Raw genomic sequence first — 19,165 nt, forward strand, 5'->3', positions numbered from 1 at the left:
TTATTTATTTTACATGTGTCCTATATTTATTTATTTATTTAAAACCAAGTCACTACTCATCAAGGACTTTTGGGTCACCTGCTGAAATCCAAATGGATCCTGATCGTCATATATAGTGTATAACACATGGAAGAAAATATGAATAAAAAAAAATGAATCAGTCGAATCATTTAATTGTCCAACGTCAGCAGGTGGAAAAAAATGCAGCTTTACAATTTATACTAGAACACTGCTGTTAGTTACATCGTGTGTCAGACGAGATATCGCACGTCTGACCGATTAGACATATAAACACCTGTGAAACACTGTGTGTCGATTAAGGAGCCATTTTACACACATCATCTTACAACTAGAGTATGAATCGTTTGACCCTGGAAGAAATGACAATAAACCCATAGAGTAATACTGCCCTCTAAAGCTCACACACACGCACACACACACACACACACACACACACACACATACAACGCAAACACACGCACGCGCACTTTGTTTTTTCATTTGAGTCCTGATCTAGATGGATTTTGTAGTTGGAGTTGTAGCATAAACATGAGCACACAGCATGACCCCTGAGGTGAATAAAAGCCTGCCCAGAGTCCATTAGATAATAAATCAAATAAAAGCAAGAATTAAGAGACTAAGATTGCCTTCTCTATGCTTCGACTTGTGCGGTAATATTTAGCTTTAGCAATTATATTTTTTTCTCATTCAAGTATTCCTTTAAAAAAAAAAAAAAAAAAAAAGAAAGAAAAAAAAAAAAAGGAACATTTTGTTTAAAAATGTTTGGGAAAGTGGTCTGCCAAGAGGAAAAAAATATAACACCACCACAAGGAATTGGCGTAAAAGGTCTGTGTCCATGACAGTGTTCTTCCTTTACTGTATGTCTCTTTTGGCTTTGTGGAAAATGTATACTTCAAAACACATTACATTCCAGGAATATTTTTTCCAAAGTGATTTTTTTTTTCTGTTCGAGTTGTACATAAAAGTGCACATAAAATATCAATAAAATAGTTTACTATTTCTCTTGTGCGTTGTCGTGCAACCGTGGGCTTTTCCGTCGTGCGTAATGTATAAAGTGTGTTTTAATCGTCTGTAACACTTTGGGTGTGTGATATCAGATTCAACAACAACAACAACAAAACAAACAAACAAACAAAAACGTAATACTGTTACACATCATGACATGACAAGGGGCTTGTAACAGCACTTTGGTAATCCATCAGTGCAAATCGATACATGGATATAACATTAAGGATATCGTTATAGCCTCGTGTGTGGAAATGACTTGATTAGGAAGCGCTGTTACGTGAGCGAAAGTGAAACGTGAAAAACAATCATACAAACAAACAAACAAACAAAAGAAAAATCAAATCCGTAGAAACACAATAAACTTCCTGTTGCTAGTACACATTTCAGGATATAAAAACAGCAACAGAAAAACAAACAAACAAAAAAAAAAAACAAACAAAGCCAATGTTCAGATGGTCACTAAATAAACTGACACTGACTTAAATAATCACAAAAGCAGATGAAGTGCATGAAAAAAGAAAAGGGATCAGGACTGTACCGGGTTTCGTCGTCTCATCGCCAGGGCTCGACGTCACACAACAGGATCCTACAAATATTTGTTTTGGAAAACAGGTAGAAAAGGTAAAAAGAGGGGTACTCTACAGTGCCAGTGGTCGTCCAGTGAAAAAAAAGAAGAAGAGAAAAAAAAAAGGAAAGACTGAAATTCTTGCTTGCTTTAAAAAGTTTTTTTTTTTTTTAGTCAGGGAAGCGCTGACAGGCTTTCTTCCAGCGACAGGCGGTGCACCACTGATCCCGACGCTCCACTCCGTATACCTTACGGCACTTTTTGGCCTCGCCTCGACCTTTCCTGAACAGACACGCAGACGGAGAATGTATTAAACCATTAAAATATTATAACCTCAGCCACAGGAAATTGCTGAAATGACATCATGGCTGGTCTGATCTGATCTGAGACGTCTTTATGAATGTTCTGCTTTAGCAAACACTGGAGTGATGGATGGAGTGATTTGTATTAGGGTTTAAGGTTATACATAATTACTCTAAGACAGAAGGATGGATGGATGGATGGATGGATGGATGCATAGCTTGATAGAACAAATGACTAAACATGTAAACTAGTCAACATTAATAGTTATATTTCAGAACGAAGAAGAGCACAAACCGGATAGAGCAGTGGCCTCGGGATGGTGACGTGCTGATGGTGTGTGATCTGGTGGGAACGCTGCTCTGTTGTGGCCACTGCTCACCCACGCTGACAGAACGGCTACGTGACACTCTGATCTGAAAAAGGAAAAAAAAAAGAAAATAATGACAAACCCTGTAGCAATAATTCGCTCGAGTTGAGCAGGTTGAGTTTTCATTTCCGTTGCTTTCATCGCTTCCCAGAATAACTAACTGTCTGTGATGAAATGTCACGAACATGATAGAAACAAATAGATTATTCATTCATCTTTATTCAGCTTTATCCACTAATGCCCCTTTTCCACCAAAAAGAACCGGGTGCTGGTTCAGGGCTAGTGCTGGTGCTGGTTCAAAGTTGGTTCCATTGGCGAACCTTCTAAGAACCGGTTTGTCTTTCCACCGGCTAGAGAGCATCACAGAGCCGAGTCTGACGTCACTGTATACGTCTCACGTGTCCCAGAAACTTTAGCGCAGCAGCGGCAAACAGAAATACATCAACAATGGCGGATGTTGCTTTACTGTTAATGCTCATGGCTTTGTGAACCTACATTAACATCCAAACGCGGCGAATCCAACGTGTACGTGCAGCTCCATGTAATCTGTATAAACGGAGGTTGTTATCGAGAAAGTACATAACGTTATTTTATCATTAACACAGAAAAAAGTTAGCCTTAGCATGTAGCTACCTACTATCATGTGTGCTGATAATGTATCATATCGCGGTAAAGTAAAAGTGTATTAAATTAGTATACTTAAGGTACATTATCAAATGTGCTAACAGTAGCCCCGCCCACAGCCCCGCCCACAAGTGGTTCTTAAGTCTAGACCAGCAACGTTTTGGTGCTACTTAAGAACCACTTTTCCTGGTTCAGATCCGGTGCTTTGGCTGTCGAAAAAGAAAGAACTGGTTCTAAATTAGGCTCCGAACCAGCACTCGAACTGCCTCGGTGGAAAAGTGGCATCAGAGTTGTCCGATACATATTACGCCCTCGTTCAAGTGGCAAATTATAGCAGTCAATCCACCTACCGCCAACCAGAGAACCTGAAGGAAACCCCAGTAGCAACCACAATCGATCCCTAGACCGTTTCCTGTAGCTATCTGGTGCTGTGCCACGTTCTGATATCAACAAGTAAAACGACAGACTTGTGTAGACTTGTGTGTTTGAGTTGCCGCTGCACTCAAGACTCTTGTCTTAACCATACAGATTACACCTTGGTTTTAATATCATGACACGACGACACGCCGATGTCCGGATCCACGTTGTAGAATTTTATTAGATATATTTGTATCGGTGTGTTTTTTTAATTCAGCAGCAAAGAGAAAAGTCCACCACGCTTTGAACGGCTCCCGCGCCGGTGCTTCCGCTCCCCTGCATCTGATCCCCAGTGACATTTAATGAGCTCCAATCCATTAAAAACCTGCAGCTGCAACTTTAAATGACCCTTAAAACCATCTAAAGTATCACTAGCTTCTTCTCGCAGAACTCTACTGTAGATGTCTAAGCAGGCTAGAACGTCAGTGTACGCTGAAGAGCTACCTGAGGTCTCAGAAGTCCAGCTGAAGTCCAGTCACAGGAGGAAGGACAGTCTGGGGTTATGGTCTCATTGGGTGCACAAGCCTGGAGATATGTTTGTAAAATATAATTTATTACTATACTAAAATGATTCACAAGCTCTGTTAAAAGCTGCCATGTTTCTTTTAAAACTTATGACGGACGCGTGTCACCTGGTAGAGATGTTCCGTGTATATCTGCCACACACTGCTGGGAGCGGATTGGCTGAAGGCACTAGAAGAGGGTGGGGCTCCTCTGGAAGTGGGCTGGCTGCGGGTGGAGCTACACGAAGTGAACGACAGAGAAGGAGACGGAGGCGTCGGTTCCTCTTCCTCTGATGATACTTCGGTGTAATAGAAATCTTCTTCCCTATGAGTTTGTTCTGCTCCACTGAGGATGAGGAAAGCAAATCACTGATTCTTATACGCCACATTTATTTACCTAAACCTTTGCAGGTCCGGTTACATAACATTTCTGCCTTACTAACGTCTGAGGGAATCAACACTACTGCTTAATGTTTAATCATTGAAGTCTAGGTCCTGGTTATACGTTAACACGCTCAACTCTCTTCCTCATCTTTATGGTGATATTTCCCATCAACCCTAGCATGTCACATGACCTAATCACTTTCACCTGTGGCTCACTTCCCAGCTTTAGGGCTCGGAGCACAGGGGCAGCTAGGTACAGGGCCCTTAACCCTCTCTGTTCCAGGTACCTGTACCTAGCTGCCCCTGTGCTCCCCTGTGCTGGGGCTTGAACCCTGACCTTCTGTTCAACAACTAGAAGCTTAACCACTGCTCTGTTATGAACGTTGCTTCACAAATCAGACCAGTGAAGAAATGAAAAACCTGTGAAAGCTTGTGAAAACTCTCTATTTCCTGAGCTAACACGTGTATCACTGTAGCTAATCTCTGGTCTGATGAGCTCTCTGTCTTCAGATAAAGAACATGAATGTGATAATTAAGCTGCAAAGATGGATCTGCTACACACATGATGCTGGATCATGTTTAGGAAACTGTAGTCTCTGAATTGTATTTTTTTATGTCCAATGGCTCTATGATATGCTCAACATATCAAAGCTTACCCGAGATGAAGAATGCGAATGTGACGTTTCATCCCAACGCGTGACGTCAGCACTTTTCCGCAGCTTGGCCACAAACACCTGTACGCTTCCCTGCTCGAACTCTGTCGTCAAGGGAGAAACAAAGCTGAGGCAACCTACAATTTGGTGCAAAACATCTTACAACCGTTTTCTCTCATCTCTCTCACCTTGCACCACCTGCTCTCCAGCTCGTCACCTGCCCCCAGCTCCGGCTCCATGTGCAGCCCCTCGTCTCCCAGCTGCCCCATGCTGCCGTCTGTCTCGGTGACGGACGGCGAGGGAACAGGACTGACGCTGCCTTGCTCCCAGCTCCAGTAGCCGCTGCTGCCGCCGTCCGACAGTTCCCCTCCACCGCACTCCATATCCAGCGGATCATCTAGAAGGAACGTTTGGAGAGATTTATGCTCAGCGGATGATGTACTGTACTGAGACTGGGTCTCACTGAGTAGAATTAATACCAGCAGTGTTGGACACCATCATTTCTCTTCATAGCTCAATCGTTCTATACATTTACCGACATCCCAACAATCATTCATTCATTCATTCATTCACTCATTTTCTACCACTTATCCAAACTACCTCGGGTCACGGGGAGCCTGTGCCTATCTCAGGCGTCATCGGGCATCAAGGCAGGATACACCCTGGACGGAGTGCCAACCCATCGCAGGGCACAATTACAGACAATTTTCCAGAGATGCCAATCAACCTACCATGCATGTCTTTGGACCGGGGGAGGAAACCGGAGTACCCGGAGGAAACCCCCGAGGCACGAGGAGAACATGCAAACTCCACACACACAAGGTGGAGGTGGGAATCGAACCCCCAACCCTGGAGGTGTGAGGCGAACGTGCTAACCACTAAGCCTCCGTGCCCCCCTCCCAACAATCAAATCATCATAAATGACGAATAAAAGTCATTCAAATATCTTCTGGTTTTTTTTTTTTTTGGAGAAGATGACTTACGTGGACAGGAGTCTCTCTGTGTGGGGCTCTGGATCACTGGACTACAGGACAGACTGGTGAGGACCATTGCAGCCATGATCTCATCCATGTCTACCGATTCAGGACTCCTGCAACAGAGTAATAAAAGCAAGAGAGTAATAAAGAGAAAAATGAAATATATCTATGGATAGATGTGAATTTGAAGAGAATGCATGAGCTGTGTCGTAATTTATATAACATGAAATAATACTATCAAATCGGTTAATTATCTCATACCACAGCGCTGTTGTATTATCGGATGAGAACGGCCTGAAGGTGTTGTGTAGTGTCGCAGAACAACGTGGATCAAAGCGCTTTACAAATAAAAAGAATTGAATTCGGACGGCGAACGCTCAACATAACCTAAGACTAACAGTAAATAGATTAAAAACGTTATTTAAAAAAAGATCATTAAAATGATGATTTCTGAAAAGGGACTTTTGGGGAACCTTGGGTGTCTCAGGTGCTTTTATGTCTTTTAAAAGAGAAAAAAAAAGAAACAAGAGAAGGTGTATTAATAATAGGAAGTAGCTTGTCCTGTAAATGTTCACATTAAACTGAACTATGAGAAGTTAAATAGTAGAAAATGTTGGTCTTTAATCAATTCACAAGTGGTAATCGCGGACAAATTGCTGTGGTATAAGAGAAATAAAACACTTTGTCATTGCATCACAGCATCTTCTTATTGATTCATTTTCCATTGTTTTGGGTTATAAGGTTCCGTGAAACAGGATACGTCAATCTGTAAAACAGAGAAGGACATTTTTTTGTTCCGGTGGGAGCACAGAATGCATCTCAATCAGCTTCCTAGTTCGGTAGTTAGAGCAGCTGTGCTGTTTAACGCCTGTTTTTCAGCGCATTGAAACATTTGTTATAAAAATATAATAATAATAACCTTTATTTTCTACAGTGCCTTTAAAAGAACATCTCAAAGTGCTTTACAAAAGCAAAATAAAAGCAACAAAATTACACACATTATATAAAGATTAAAATTAAAGCAACAAAAATAGACAATAAAAGAAGCACTATGTAAAATTACAATTAGTCCGTAAAAAAAAAAAAGCTACCGTAAAAAAATAAGTTTTAAGCAGAGATTTAAAAGTGCCAAGAGATGATTCTTGCCTTATCTCAGTTGGTAATGAATTCCACAGTTTTTGGAGCTAGTGAAGACAAAGCCCTATCTCTCATCGATTTTAAACGAGTTAAAGGAACAGTTAAAAGACCAGTTTCAGAAGAACGAAGATCGCGAGATGGAATATAAGGAATTAAAAGATCGGCCAAATATTGAGGAGCTAACCCGTGTAAGGCCTTGTAGGTAAGCATCAGAATCTTAAAATCAACCCTAAACCTAACAGGGAGCCAGTGCAAGGACTCCAAAACGGGAGTGATGTCATCTTTTAACTTTGTTCTAGTAAGTATTCTCGCCGCCGAATTTTGCACTACCTGTAATTTGTTTAAGGTAGCTTTAGTTCCCTAAGCTTTTTTTGTTCCCTAAAAAATATCCCACAATGCACAGCAAAAAAGCAGGGAGCATCGCCGCTTACTACGCTACGGTCTTTTACTAGAAATGACTGGTCATAGTTTCTGAAGCATCTCACCATGAAAAAAATATGATGGACTAACCAAACTCTACATATTCAACTTTACGTACTGTACAAATGTAAATGCTCTCAAATGATTAGCGATGTTTAGCTTTATTTGATGATTTGTTTGGGACTAACCTATTTTAATTGGTTAATGATAAAAAAAAAATAAAAAAATCCCCAATCATACGATTCCATTTGAAGTATCGTGACAGAAACGTGTGTGATTAAGTTATTACATTTATACGACATATAAAACTGAAATATTTGATATGTTTGGGTTTTTACGGTCACTGATTAGGAAATTAAAATGTTAGAAATTGAGTCATCATTGTCCCAGTGTGAAGAGACTCAGAGTCCAACTCTATTGAGCGAACTGAGACAAAACCACAACTTTTATATGATATCTTGAACAAATGTAGTCTCTACATTTGAACATGGGACAACACTGCACAGGACAAACACATACAATGATATCAGTGCACAAGCAAAGCAATAGACAACTCGGAGTGGAGCATTCACGGTGTGTGTAGGAGGATTTATTGGGTTTGGTGTTAATACACAGAACATTTAAACCAGTTCGGATTTTGAAAGTTACCGGTATGGCAGGTGAACCCTGGAAGACTGTAAGAAAAGGACGGCGTTTGTTTGCTCCAAATTGGCAGGCCACGCTTCCCTAAGACCCACCGATGACCGTAAGTCGGAGTTCTTCCTGTGTTTCTTTATGTCTCCTTTCTCTTGAACACAATGTCTGACCTGCAGAGAGTTGAATGAAATCTGTTTTGTGTGGGGTTCCAAAATCAGGACACTGCAAATGCCATAAAGACGGAATCTGTGACAGTGTTATGTTGGAACGCTGATATGTACCAGACCGCCATTTCTTCGCCCTGTTGCCGAATGCATGGCCCCAGTTCCTGCCTGGGACTTCACAGCTGCCATGTTGTGCCCTCACCCTCTCTCTCTCTCTGTCTGTCTGTCTCTTTCTCTCTGTCTGTCTCTCTTTCTCGTCTGTCTGTCTCTCTTTCTCTCTCTCGGTCTCTCGGTCTCTCTCTCTCTGTCTGTCTCTCTCTGTCTGTCTCTCTCTCTCTGTCTCTCTCTCTCTCTGTCTCTCTCCCTGTCTCGCTCTCCCCTTCTCTTTCTCTCTGTCTCTCTCCTTCTCTCTCTCTCTGTCTCTCTCTCTCCCTGTCTCGCTCTCCCCTTCTCTTTCTCTCTGTCTCTCTCCTTCTCTCTCTCTCTCTGTCTCTCCTCTCTCTGTCTCTCTCCCTGTCTCGCTTTCTCCTTCTCTTTCTCTCTCTCTCTCTCTGTGTCTCTCTCTCTGTTCCAACAGGCCGGAATTAACAGTAGGCTCAGGCGCTCAAAAAATCTGAAACCAGAGAAGTATTATTACACATATTATACATGCTGAGACACAAAATGGCTGATAACACGACAGACTTATCACAGTCACTGGAAGCCAACATGACCAGACAGAAAAAGCTCCACACAGTCAGGACACAGTCTGTAACACTGTAAAGCCTTCTGAACAATTCTGCATCTGATACAAAGTAAGTATACAAGTCTCTGTTAAATAAGAAGGATTCACTCAAACCTGCACATACAATTCAGGTGTATTAAATCCGTAATGCTCTTAGTATTATAAAGAAAAGACAACTAAGGTCTAAGACTATTTTTTCAGGGCAACACACCCCCTCAGTCAGCCTCTGATAGACTCAGGCTTCGGCTCGGAAGAAGAACCGAACAGACACGGATTAGACTCACACCTCTACCTCTGTTTACTCGTCCATTATTACAAATAACTAAACCGAAACTAAATCAACTTTATTCTCCTCAGACGTTTACATCGTCCGATATGTGACGTCACGCGGCCATTTCAGGTGTCCGCTCAGACCGACTCCGCGCACCGATTCCGCGGATCCGACTCCGCGGATCCGACTCCACTCTTTTCCGCGAGCCGCTATCTAACGGCTTTTTTTTTTAATCCCGACCCGTAAACAACCCCGCCCACTGTGGGTGTGTCCCATGCGCTGATTGGTCGAGCGGATTTCCTCATGTGTGCACGCCTTCGCTTACCAACGTGTACAGACACGAGTTTGAGTGTGTTGACGTGTAGAGCTCAGAAAAAGCGTGCAGTTCAATTAAACAGTGCAGTAAATGATCATCATTAACACGCCGTACTGTATTAAGCACGTTAAACCTAAATAACGGTAGGATTAAAAAGCTTTGATTAACACTCTCTACAATAAAACACAGCACGTGCACATCACATGGAAATACAACAGCATTAATGACCAAATTGTAAAATATCAAACAAATAAAAACACTAATTAAAGGCGTTTATTTATTTATTTTTTTGTTTTTACCTGGAATGTGTTTTTTTTTGCCGATAGTGGAGACACCGTGGGAGCGCGCACAAGGCCGTGTGTGCGCGCGTGCATGTGTGTGTGCGTGTATGTGTGAGTGTGTGTGAGTGTGTGTGTGCATGTGTGTGTGAGTGTGTATGTGTGCGTGTGTGTGAGTGTGTGTGTGTATGTGTGCGTGTGTGTATGTGAGAGAGTGTGTGTGTGTGTGTGTGTGTGTAAGTGTGTGCGTGTGTGTGTGAGAGAGTGCGTTTGTGTGCGTGTGTGTGTTCTTGTGTGTGTGCGCGTGTGTGTATTACACGCCTTGTACTATTCTGCAACGTGACATTTTTTCTTATTTTCGACAAAGAATTTTTGTTTGTTTGTTTATTTATTGTTTTTATGTTAATTATATGACATTAATCACCAGGGATGTAAAAGAACAAACAAACAAAAAAAACAAACATAACTTACATTATCCAGTTCACAAATAAAATTAGGGGAGTGATGATACACTTTGGTTATCATTCAGTCTGAATCAAGATGCTGGCTTCATTTGATTTATTTTCGATTCTCAGAATATTTTGAACAAAAAAGAAAGGATGGAAAAAATTATGCCTGAAAACTCTTCTTTTTTATTTCTGTATAACAAAAACAATTCAAAACAATGTGCATAAAACTAAATAAATAAAACATTCATATGAACATAGGTTTAATATTGTAAACATAATGTACTACAAGTTCACCATATATCTTTAAAAAAAATTCTCCTGAAAGTTTGATTGAATTAACAAAGTCTGAAATATAATAAACTCTGAGGCATCAGCAGCACTGAGGCATCATTTTAACTACAAATAGAGCTCCAAAGTTGGCTAAACTGTCTGAGTTCTGTGAGCTCATTCGCATGCGCTGTGGATCATCACAACATGATGCTGGTGTCATTTGAAAGCTGAAGAGCTTATTACATAAGCATTATTTCATTACTTGTTGGGGGGCACGGTGGTTTAGTGGTTAGCACGTTCACCTCACACCTCCAGGGTTGGGGGTTCGATTCCCGCCTCCGCCTTGTGTGTGTGGAGTTTGCATGTTCTCCCCGTGCCTCGGGGGTTTCCTCCGGGTACTCCAGTTTCCTCCCCCGGTCCAAAGACATGCATGGTAGGTTGATTGGCATCTCTGGAAAAATTGTCCGTATTGAGTGAGTGAATGAGAGTGTGTGTGTGTGCCCTGCGATGGGTTGGCACTCCGTCCAGGGAGTATCCTGCCTTGATGCCCGATGGCGCCTGAGATAGGCACAGGCTCCCCGTGACCCGAGTTCGGATAAGCGGTAGAAAATGAATGAATGAACTTGCTCTTATTATATTCAAGTACACTAACTGGACAAAAGTATGTGGACACCTGAATAATACCCCCTCTTTAATTATTCCCCAAATCTGAAGCACACAATTGTATTTGTATGCTGTAGTATTATAATTTCCCTTCACTGGAACTAAGACACTCAGACACTGTTAAAGCATGACAATGCCCCTGTGCACAAGTCACAGGCTCCCCGTGACCTGAGGTAGTTCGGACAAGTGGTAGAAAATGAATGAATGAACATTACTTGTTATTACCTCTTATAACAAGTTTGTGTGAACATATAATCAATAATACATGTGGGTCATTCTGTTACAGAACTTTTGGTCACATTGTTCAAGTACCGTGGATTTACATGTACAAGGAATTTGTCTGGGTGTACCGTGGAATAGTAATAATGAAGCAAAGAAGCATAAATATAAAGAAATTATAAGCTACAGAAACTTTCAGAATATAAACAAAAATATTTTTAAATCATCTAAGAAAAATAAAATAGAAACATTAAGTGTACATAGTGCAGGACGTGCAAAATTTGACCAGTGCAAAGCATTTCATTGAGAATGCAAATTCAGATACAATGCAGATGAAAATTTAACCGTCCTTTTGTATATAGTATAGCAGGCTGAGTTGTGTGTATGTAACAGCAAAGTGGGTTTATATCTTAATGACCAAGGAGGCGGATAAGAGACCATGGTGGGTCCTGGATATTGTTGATGAGGCCAGTTGTGGATGGAAAGAAACTGTTTTTGTGGCACGAGGTTTTAGTCTTAATGGAGTCTAGTTTGTCTTTGGCAATGGCAGCAGCATTCTAAGTGGTGATGGAGAAGGTGAGTATGGACTCGATCATGGAGGTGTAGAAGTGCACCCTCATTGTCTTTGGTACAGTAGGTTGAACTTCTTCTGCTGGTGCTCTTTTTTTTATTAAATAGTTAATGTGCATGATAATGATTCACACAGGATGATGGGGGCATGTGGACTATATCCACTGTTTTCACAGCATTGAGCTCCAGGTTGTTCTGACTGCACCAGGTCAGTCTCCCTCCTGTAGTCTGTAATTCCTTACAGAGATAAGCCCAATGAGGGTGATATCATCTGCAACTTTAATACTTTGATGGATTTTTGACTGGAGGTGCAGCTGTTGGTGAACAGGGTAGAATAGTAGAGGAGAAACATTGCATCTTTAGGTGGACTAGTATTGATGGTCTGGGAGTCAAAGATGGTCTGGGAGTACTTCAGGAACTTGGTATAGATTCCTGGGGAGTCCAGGTGCTGGAGAATGAATTGGAGGGTCATGTTAATTGTGTCATCTACAGACATGTTGGTTCTGTAGGCAAATTGCAGAGGTAATAAGTAATAACAAAAATAACAGCTACAGCGTTTTAGAATACAATGGCATCAAACACTGAGCTAGATTTATGGCAGAAACGTGGATGAGACAGTTAGTTTAGATGATTTGGTCAATGGAAGTATTAGGATAACGTTTTAGTAGATGCTTTCGAAACAGATCTATTTGAGTAGAGTGTATAAATAAGAAATTTAGACAGCTGAGTGAAGCACTGTGGCAACACTCTTTTTTTCTAAATCCCAAATGGTCACCGAATAGCATTGTGAGTAATGTAATCACTTTGAAACCAAAGTGAAAATAGAACCAATATGTCAGAACTTTAATTCCAGAAACTTCCAAGTTCATAATTTGTTATTTCAAGCAAAACAGCTAACTGTGACGTATATATCCATCTGATACAGTACTGGTCAAAAGTTTATGCAGGTGAGAAAAAATGCTGTAAAGTAAGAATGTGTCATAGACTTGGTTTATAACGGAAGTGTAGCTCCGTATCTGTTTTCAACTGGGGATGCTGTTCCACATTTTCGCTCAGAACCCTGCCATGTGGAGGATGCTTCCCTCAATCCCCACACTTTCAGATGTTGCTCTGTCCCCAAGCTTGGCTGAGGTAGTCATTCGGCTGGTCGGCTCAGTTTCAGGATTTTGAAATATACATCACAGTTACTCCACTGTTTTGCTTGAAATAACAAATTATGAACTTGTAAGTCTCTGGAATTAAAGTTCTGACTTGACTTATTGGTCTATTTTCACTTTGGTTTCAAAGTTATTACATTACTCACAATGCTATTCGGTGACCATTTGGGATTTAGAAAAAAGAGTGTTGCCTGCAGTGCTTCGCTCAGCTGTCTAAATTTCTTATTTATAAACTCTACTCAAATAGATCTGGTTCCAAAACATCTACCTCCAAAGCATCTACTAAAACTTTATCAACCATGAATCATCAACTAAGCTCGCTTATGCACGCCACAGGGAATCTTTGTTTGTTTACCGTTTTCTTTGCTCCCTCCCTGGGCCTTGCTATTTCCTTGCATCCCCCTTACTGCTTCATGGTGTCCTCATTTATCCCTAGAACCTCACATAGACAGCCACTCGGTTTGGTTTAAGTGCGTCAGGAGCTGCACTTTACAGGGGGGGCTGGGACTAGACCCTGCCGGATGTCAGATTGGGACTAGACCCTGCCGGAGCACTGAGCGGATTCTGGAAGGTGTATTGTTGTTTATGGTCATGTGATTATGTCTTGAATGAGTTCAACTGTTACATCTAATGTGGCTTGTTATTTATATTTTGTTGCGTTCTCGTCAAAAATAAACCATGAATCATCTCAATCCCTCCACTTGGGTCTTCTCAGTCATGCCACTCATTCACTAGAAGTGGTAACGGTTATATATTTATCAGTCAACACAATGGAAAGTAAATAAACAGAAAAGAAATCCAGTCAAATCAATATATGGTGTGACCGTTCTGCCTGTAAAAAGCATACATTCTTCTAGGTGGAACTCGACAGGTAGGTTGTTCCAAACATCTTGGAGAACAAACCACAGATCTTTTGTGGATGTAGGCTGCCTCAAATATTTCCATCTCTTTATATAAGAAAGACTTGATGATGTTTAGATCAGGACTCTGTGGGGGCCAAACCATCACTTCCAGGACTCTTTGTTCTTCTCTACACCGAAGATCGGTCTTAATGACATGTTTGTGGTTGTTGTCCTGCTGCAGAATAAATTTGGGCCCAATCAGATGCCTCCCTGAGGGTACTGCATGATGGATACGTATCTGCCTGTATTTCTCAGCATTGAGGACACATTAACTCACTGTTGCCTGCAGACACTCATTATTTTACCATTCTCCAGCCCTCCAGCTGACAACCTGTGTCCTGCTGCAGCATTTACCTGCTTCCCAGTTTATATGTTTTTCATATTTGTGTCTCAGACTTGTTTCCATATCTAAGGTAGGGCTTTTTGGTCAGACTTCTCTGGACAGTAGATAGTTGTGTACCTGGGTCCCACTGGTTTCCGCCAGTTCTTTGATGATGGCACTGCTGGACATCTTCCCATGTTGAAGAGAATAAAGCATGATGCATCTTTTATCTGCTGTATTAAGTTTCTACGGTGGCCGAGAAGTGCAAAACAAATTAACAAATCCGAAAACAAATTAACAAATCCAAAAACACATTAACAAATCCGAAAACAAATTAACAAATCCGAAAAGACATTAACAAATCCCAAAACAAATTAACAAATCCGAAAACAAATTAACAAATCCGAAAACAAATTAACAAATCCAAAAACACATTAACAAATCCGAAAACAAATTAAAAAATCCGAAAACAAATTAACAAATCCGAAAACAAATTAACAAATCCAAAAACACATTAACAAATCCGAAAACAAATTAACAAATCCGAAAAGACATTAACAAATCCCAAAACAAATTAACAAATCCCAAAACAAATTAACAAATCCGAAAACAAATTAACAAATCCCAAAACAAATTAACAAATCTGAAAACAAATGAACAAATCCGAAAACACATTAACAAATCCCAAAACAAATTAACAAATCTGAAAACAAATTAACAAATCCGAAAACACATTAACAAATCTGAAAACAAATGAACAAATCTGAAAACAAATGAACAAATCCGAAAACAAATTAACAAATCCGAAAACACATAAAAAAATCCGAAAACACATTAACAAATCCGAAAACACATTAACAAATCTGAAAACAAATGAACAAATCCGAAAACACATTAACAAATCCCAAAACAAATGAACAAATCTGAAAACAAATGAACAAATCCGAAAACAAATGAACAAATCTGAAAACAAATTAACAAATCCGAAAACACAACGACAAGTCAGACAACCCAGAAACGGTAGTGTATCGTTTTTGAATGGAAACTTACCGATCATTGGACAAGACACCTGTCACTCAAGATATACAGGTATGGAATCTTATGTGTAATGTGTAAAGTTCTCTGTTTAAATATAAGAAAATAACAGAATTAATCCACAGTAATCCATTCCATCCATCCATTCCAACTTTTCCCTTCAGCAGACTGTTGAACTTCATGTATACCTTGAGTGACAGGTGTCTTGTCCAATGATCGGTACGTGTTCCAATTACAAACTATACCAACCTCTTCCGGGTTGTCTGACTTGTCGTTGTGTTTTCTGATTTGTTAATTTGTTTTCTGATTTGTTAATTTGTTTTGCACTTCCCGGCCACTGTAAGTTTCCCTGGCCAACCATTGCGTAAACTGTCCTCAACATTGCCTTCTTCAAAATATCTTCAAAATATCTTGAACAACACATCTTGAATGCCCAGTCTGCTTTGACATCTTTGCCTGGAAGAGACCATGTTGATGCAGTAGAACTATCATGTGTCTTGTTGCTGTGTTCAGTCTTGCCATGGTGTATGACCTGTGATATGAAAATGTCTTTCACAACGTCACCTGTAGCAGCGTCTGGCTGTTCCTCCTGCAGTTTTAAGCCCCTACACAGCTGTTTCTGTTTCATTTAATGACTGTGTTTCAACCTACATATGAAACTGATGATCATCAGCACCTGCTTGGGATTATTGGTTAATCATACACCTGACTCTGATCCTACAAAATCCCTGACTTTGTGCAAGTGTACAAAGTGTGTAAGTGTGAGAATTGATGCTGGTTTGAAGCCAAAGGGGAGTCACACCAAGTACTGATTTATGATATGGACATTTTGTGAATTGATAAAAATATACAATAAAAATATAAGTATTTGAAAGCATTCTTACTTTACAACATTTCTTCACACCTGTCTAAAACCTTTGCACAGTACTGTGTATGTATCTGTATATTGATTGATGTAAAATAAATACTTGTACAGTATAACTCATTTAAAATGATTAATGTTTGTTTAATGTTTATGCTGTTAGCAGCCATGTTGTTTGAACATCACTTGCTGACCTCAGGGTTGAGGAGACCATCCTCAGTTCCTGAGCAGACTTAAGGGAGCTTTTTGTTTGGTTTTCTTCATCCTGTGTGTCCTTTTGTCAAATGCAACTGAAAATCCACTCTTTATAGCAAGTGTGTGTGTAATCTTGATTGCTGAATCGGCTCTAAGGCTTGCTGTTCAGTAGGTTGTCTGAATAGATGAACCGCTGCTAAACGTTTCCCCCTAAACAGAAATTGACCAATCAGACACTGGTATGAAGCTCTGAGTAGCTGCTACATAACTCATATCCCGACAGAATGAGTGTGGAGTGACGCTTGTAGTGAAATGATCATGTCTGTTCTTTACTCCCTGTAAAAGCTGTGGGATAAAACAGATGAGTAAAAGATTTTCAGCAGATTTTTCTGCTTCTACTAAAACTTTATTTTTATCAAACCCGGCAGCACAGTGGCACAGCGGTTTCCCACATGGGTTACGACGACTTCCCATAAACATGCATGTAGGTGGATTTGCTGCAGGAAATGAACAAGCACTTATAGGATCTCAGAATCAGAGAGCAGAAATGAGCCTGGTGGTTAAAGTTAGCAGAAGGTTCTGAGTTTGAATCCAGCAAACTGCCACTTTTGGGCCCTCAATTGCTCTGACCCGGGGCGGATCTAGGGTTTCATCTTTAGGGGGTTTTAGCCCTCAGTGAGAATTTAAAACAAGAAGAGTTTTATATTATATATTATATGACTACATAGTAAGCCAAAAGTTATGGGACTAATAAATAATTTTCTTTCCCATCAACGACACGTCCTGCATTTTAACGTCATTTTTATTGTTTATTTTTGAAAGTATAAATTATACTTTTAGTTTTAGGGTGGCTGAGATCCAGTGGCGGTTCTAGGATTTTTCTGTAACAGGGGTCATTAAGGGGCCACATGTTACATTCAGGGGCCAAGTACAGGGTACATTCAAGCACACAAAATAATTTATTCAGTACGGTGCAAATACATTTCAGCAGTCATTCCTTTTTCAAACGCTCGAGTGCCGCCAATTGTTTGGGGGTGGAATTGCATCTGTGATCGTTGTGAAAAATTCTCCGGTTGCTCATTCTCATTGAATCAGGGGCCAATCAGATTTCAGCACAGGGGCCAGGGCCCCTGTGGCCCCACCTCTAGAACTGCTGAGATCACATACAGGGGGGCTGGAGCCACCCTAAAAAAGGGCTAGAACCGCTTCTGGTTTGTTGTATAAAAATGAAACAAAATGTCAGTCGTTCTGGGCGAGGGGGTGTCCGTATGTGAAACATCAAAACTTTTAAAACATTTCTATCAATTTATTTCCCTCTACTTTCATATGAGCTTCATATAAACAACCACTGTGGAGTGTGACATAACAAAGACATGCAATATTGAACACAACCAGACAAGAAGAATTCTGTTATTTGGTCCCAATAATTAAAGAGTTCATTTTAGTGCTCTTATCTTATACAGTGTGTGTATGAGTGTGTGAATGTGTGCCTGCTTGGTGCTCATGGTGTCTCATTCAGGGTGCACAGGATGTACTTTTGCCTCACGCCCAGTGTTCCCAGGATATTCTCCAGCTCCATCGCCACTCTGACCAAGTTAAAGCAGTTACTGAAGATAAAAGACTGAAAGACCAATTATTAAAACATAACTTGTCTTGGGGGGCACGGTGGCTTAGTGGTTAGCACGTTCGCCTCACACCTCCAGGGTCGGGGGTTCGATTCCCGCCTCCACCTTGTGTGTGTGGAGTTTGCATGTTCTCCCCGTGCCTTGGGGGTTTCCTCCGGGTACTCCGGTTTCCTCCCCCGGTCCAAAGACATGCATGATGTCTAGGTTGATTGGCATCTCTGGAAAACTGTCTGTAGTGTGTGATTGCGTGAGTGAATGAGAGTGTGTGTGTGTGTGTGCCCTGCAATGGGTTGGCACTCCGTCCAGGGTGTATCCTGCCTTGATGCCCGATGACGCCTGAGATAGGCACAGGCTCCCTGTGACACGAGGTAGATAAGCGGTAGACCTTGACCTTGACCTTGAATGGAGCTCAGGAAATTATTGTGCAATTAATTTATTGTGGATTTGCAGGTAAAAAGCCTTTAAAGCAAAATGGAGAATGAGCAACACACATTAATAATTATTATGATTCATACATAGAATGTAACAAGACATTCTGAGCCCTGTGATCGTCCACCGAAGGTGATCTATGACGTGTCCCAGACGTCACGTGAGTGTTTGGGACACAGAACAGATACTCAGTTAATGTGCCATTTCTCAGTGCAATTACGGGTGACATCTTGGTCGTCCTGAACATTAATAATGTTCAGCGTCGTCATTATTATCGTGCAGCCTTTTTGCTCAATTACATGTGAAATGAACAAGATGCTTAAGAGACAACTGATGATCTTTTTATGCATTTATTTAGCTGTCATGCTTTTCATCGAATTCACTGTGGTTGGTCCTCATTAATAATGGCAAGAGGTTTTGGTTTAGAGAATTTTGCTGCATCAGGATTGACGCAGTTTCATCATTAAACGTTTAAAAACGGTATCAAAGCATAGGACAAACTTAGAGCATACTACTTCCTTTATTTTTTCATCTCTAAGTATTTTGTATGGGTTGCTAGTTGCTAAAAAAAAAGTGACATACGGCTAAGTACGGTGACACATACTCAGAATTCGTTCTCTGCGTTTAACCCATCCAAAGTGCACACACACAGCAGTGAACACACACACCGTGAACACACACCCGGAGCAGTGGGCAGCC

At 40.8% G+C, this 19,165-nt stretch overlaps 1 protein-coding gene across 3 annotated transcripts; it reads right to left on the reverse strand.

The window, feature by feature from the left end:
• Window positions 1–157: 157 nt before the first annotated feature.
• On the reverse strand, window positions 158–9,399 carry znf395b (zinc finger protein 395b). 3 transcript variants are annotated; one of them, XM_060866858.1, is made up of 10 exons: window positions 9,028–9,399; window positions 8,297–8,792; window positions 8,028–8,185; window positions 5,829–5,935; window positions 5,034–5,242; window positions 4,849–4,949; window positions 3,938–4,154; window positions 3,750–3,830; window positions 2,192–2,310; window positions 158–1,876 (listed from the first exon to the last, which is right to left on the reverse strand). In XM_060866858.1, exons 2-10 carry the CDS (start codon window positions 8,366–8,368, stop codon window positions 1,765–1,767), a joined length of 1,176 nt encoding a protein of 391 aa, XP_060722841.1. In that variant the 5' UTR covers window positions 8,369–8,792; window positions 9,028–9,399; the 3' UTR covers window positions 158–1,764. The 3 variants fall into 3 exon arrangements, with proteins under 3 accessions (XP_060722841.1, XP_060722840.1, XP_060722838.1); XM_060866857.1 differs by having other exon boundaries at window positions 9,018–9,399; XM_060866855.1 differs by having other exon boundaries at window positions 8,297–9,399.
• Between the last annotated feature and the right edge of the window lie 9,766 nt (window positions 9,400–19,165).

Source organism: Tachysurus vachellii, chromosome 3 (genome assembly GCF_030014155.1).
Source record: "Tachysurus vachellii isolate PV-2020 chromosome 3, HZAU_Pvac_v1, whole genome shotgun sequence".
NCBI lineage: Eukaryota > Metazoa > Chordata > Actinopteri > Siluriformes > Bagridae > Tachysurus > Tachysurus vachellii.

Coding starts and splice junctions, on each gene's coding strand:
- znf395b (XM_060866858.1), bottom strand. CDS start 8,368: ATGGCAGCTGTGAAGTCCCAGGCAGGAACTGGGGCCATGCATTCGGCA. Junction 4,950..5,033: donor TGGAGAGCAGGTGGTGCAAG/GTGAGAGAGATG, acceptor CCTTGACGACAG/AGTTCGAGCAGGGAAGCGTA. Junction 3,831..3,937: donor ACACGGAACATCTCTACCAG/GTGACACGCGTC, acceptor ACATATCTCCAG/GCTTGTGCACCCAATGAGAC.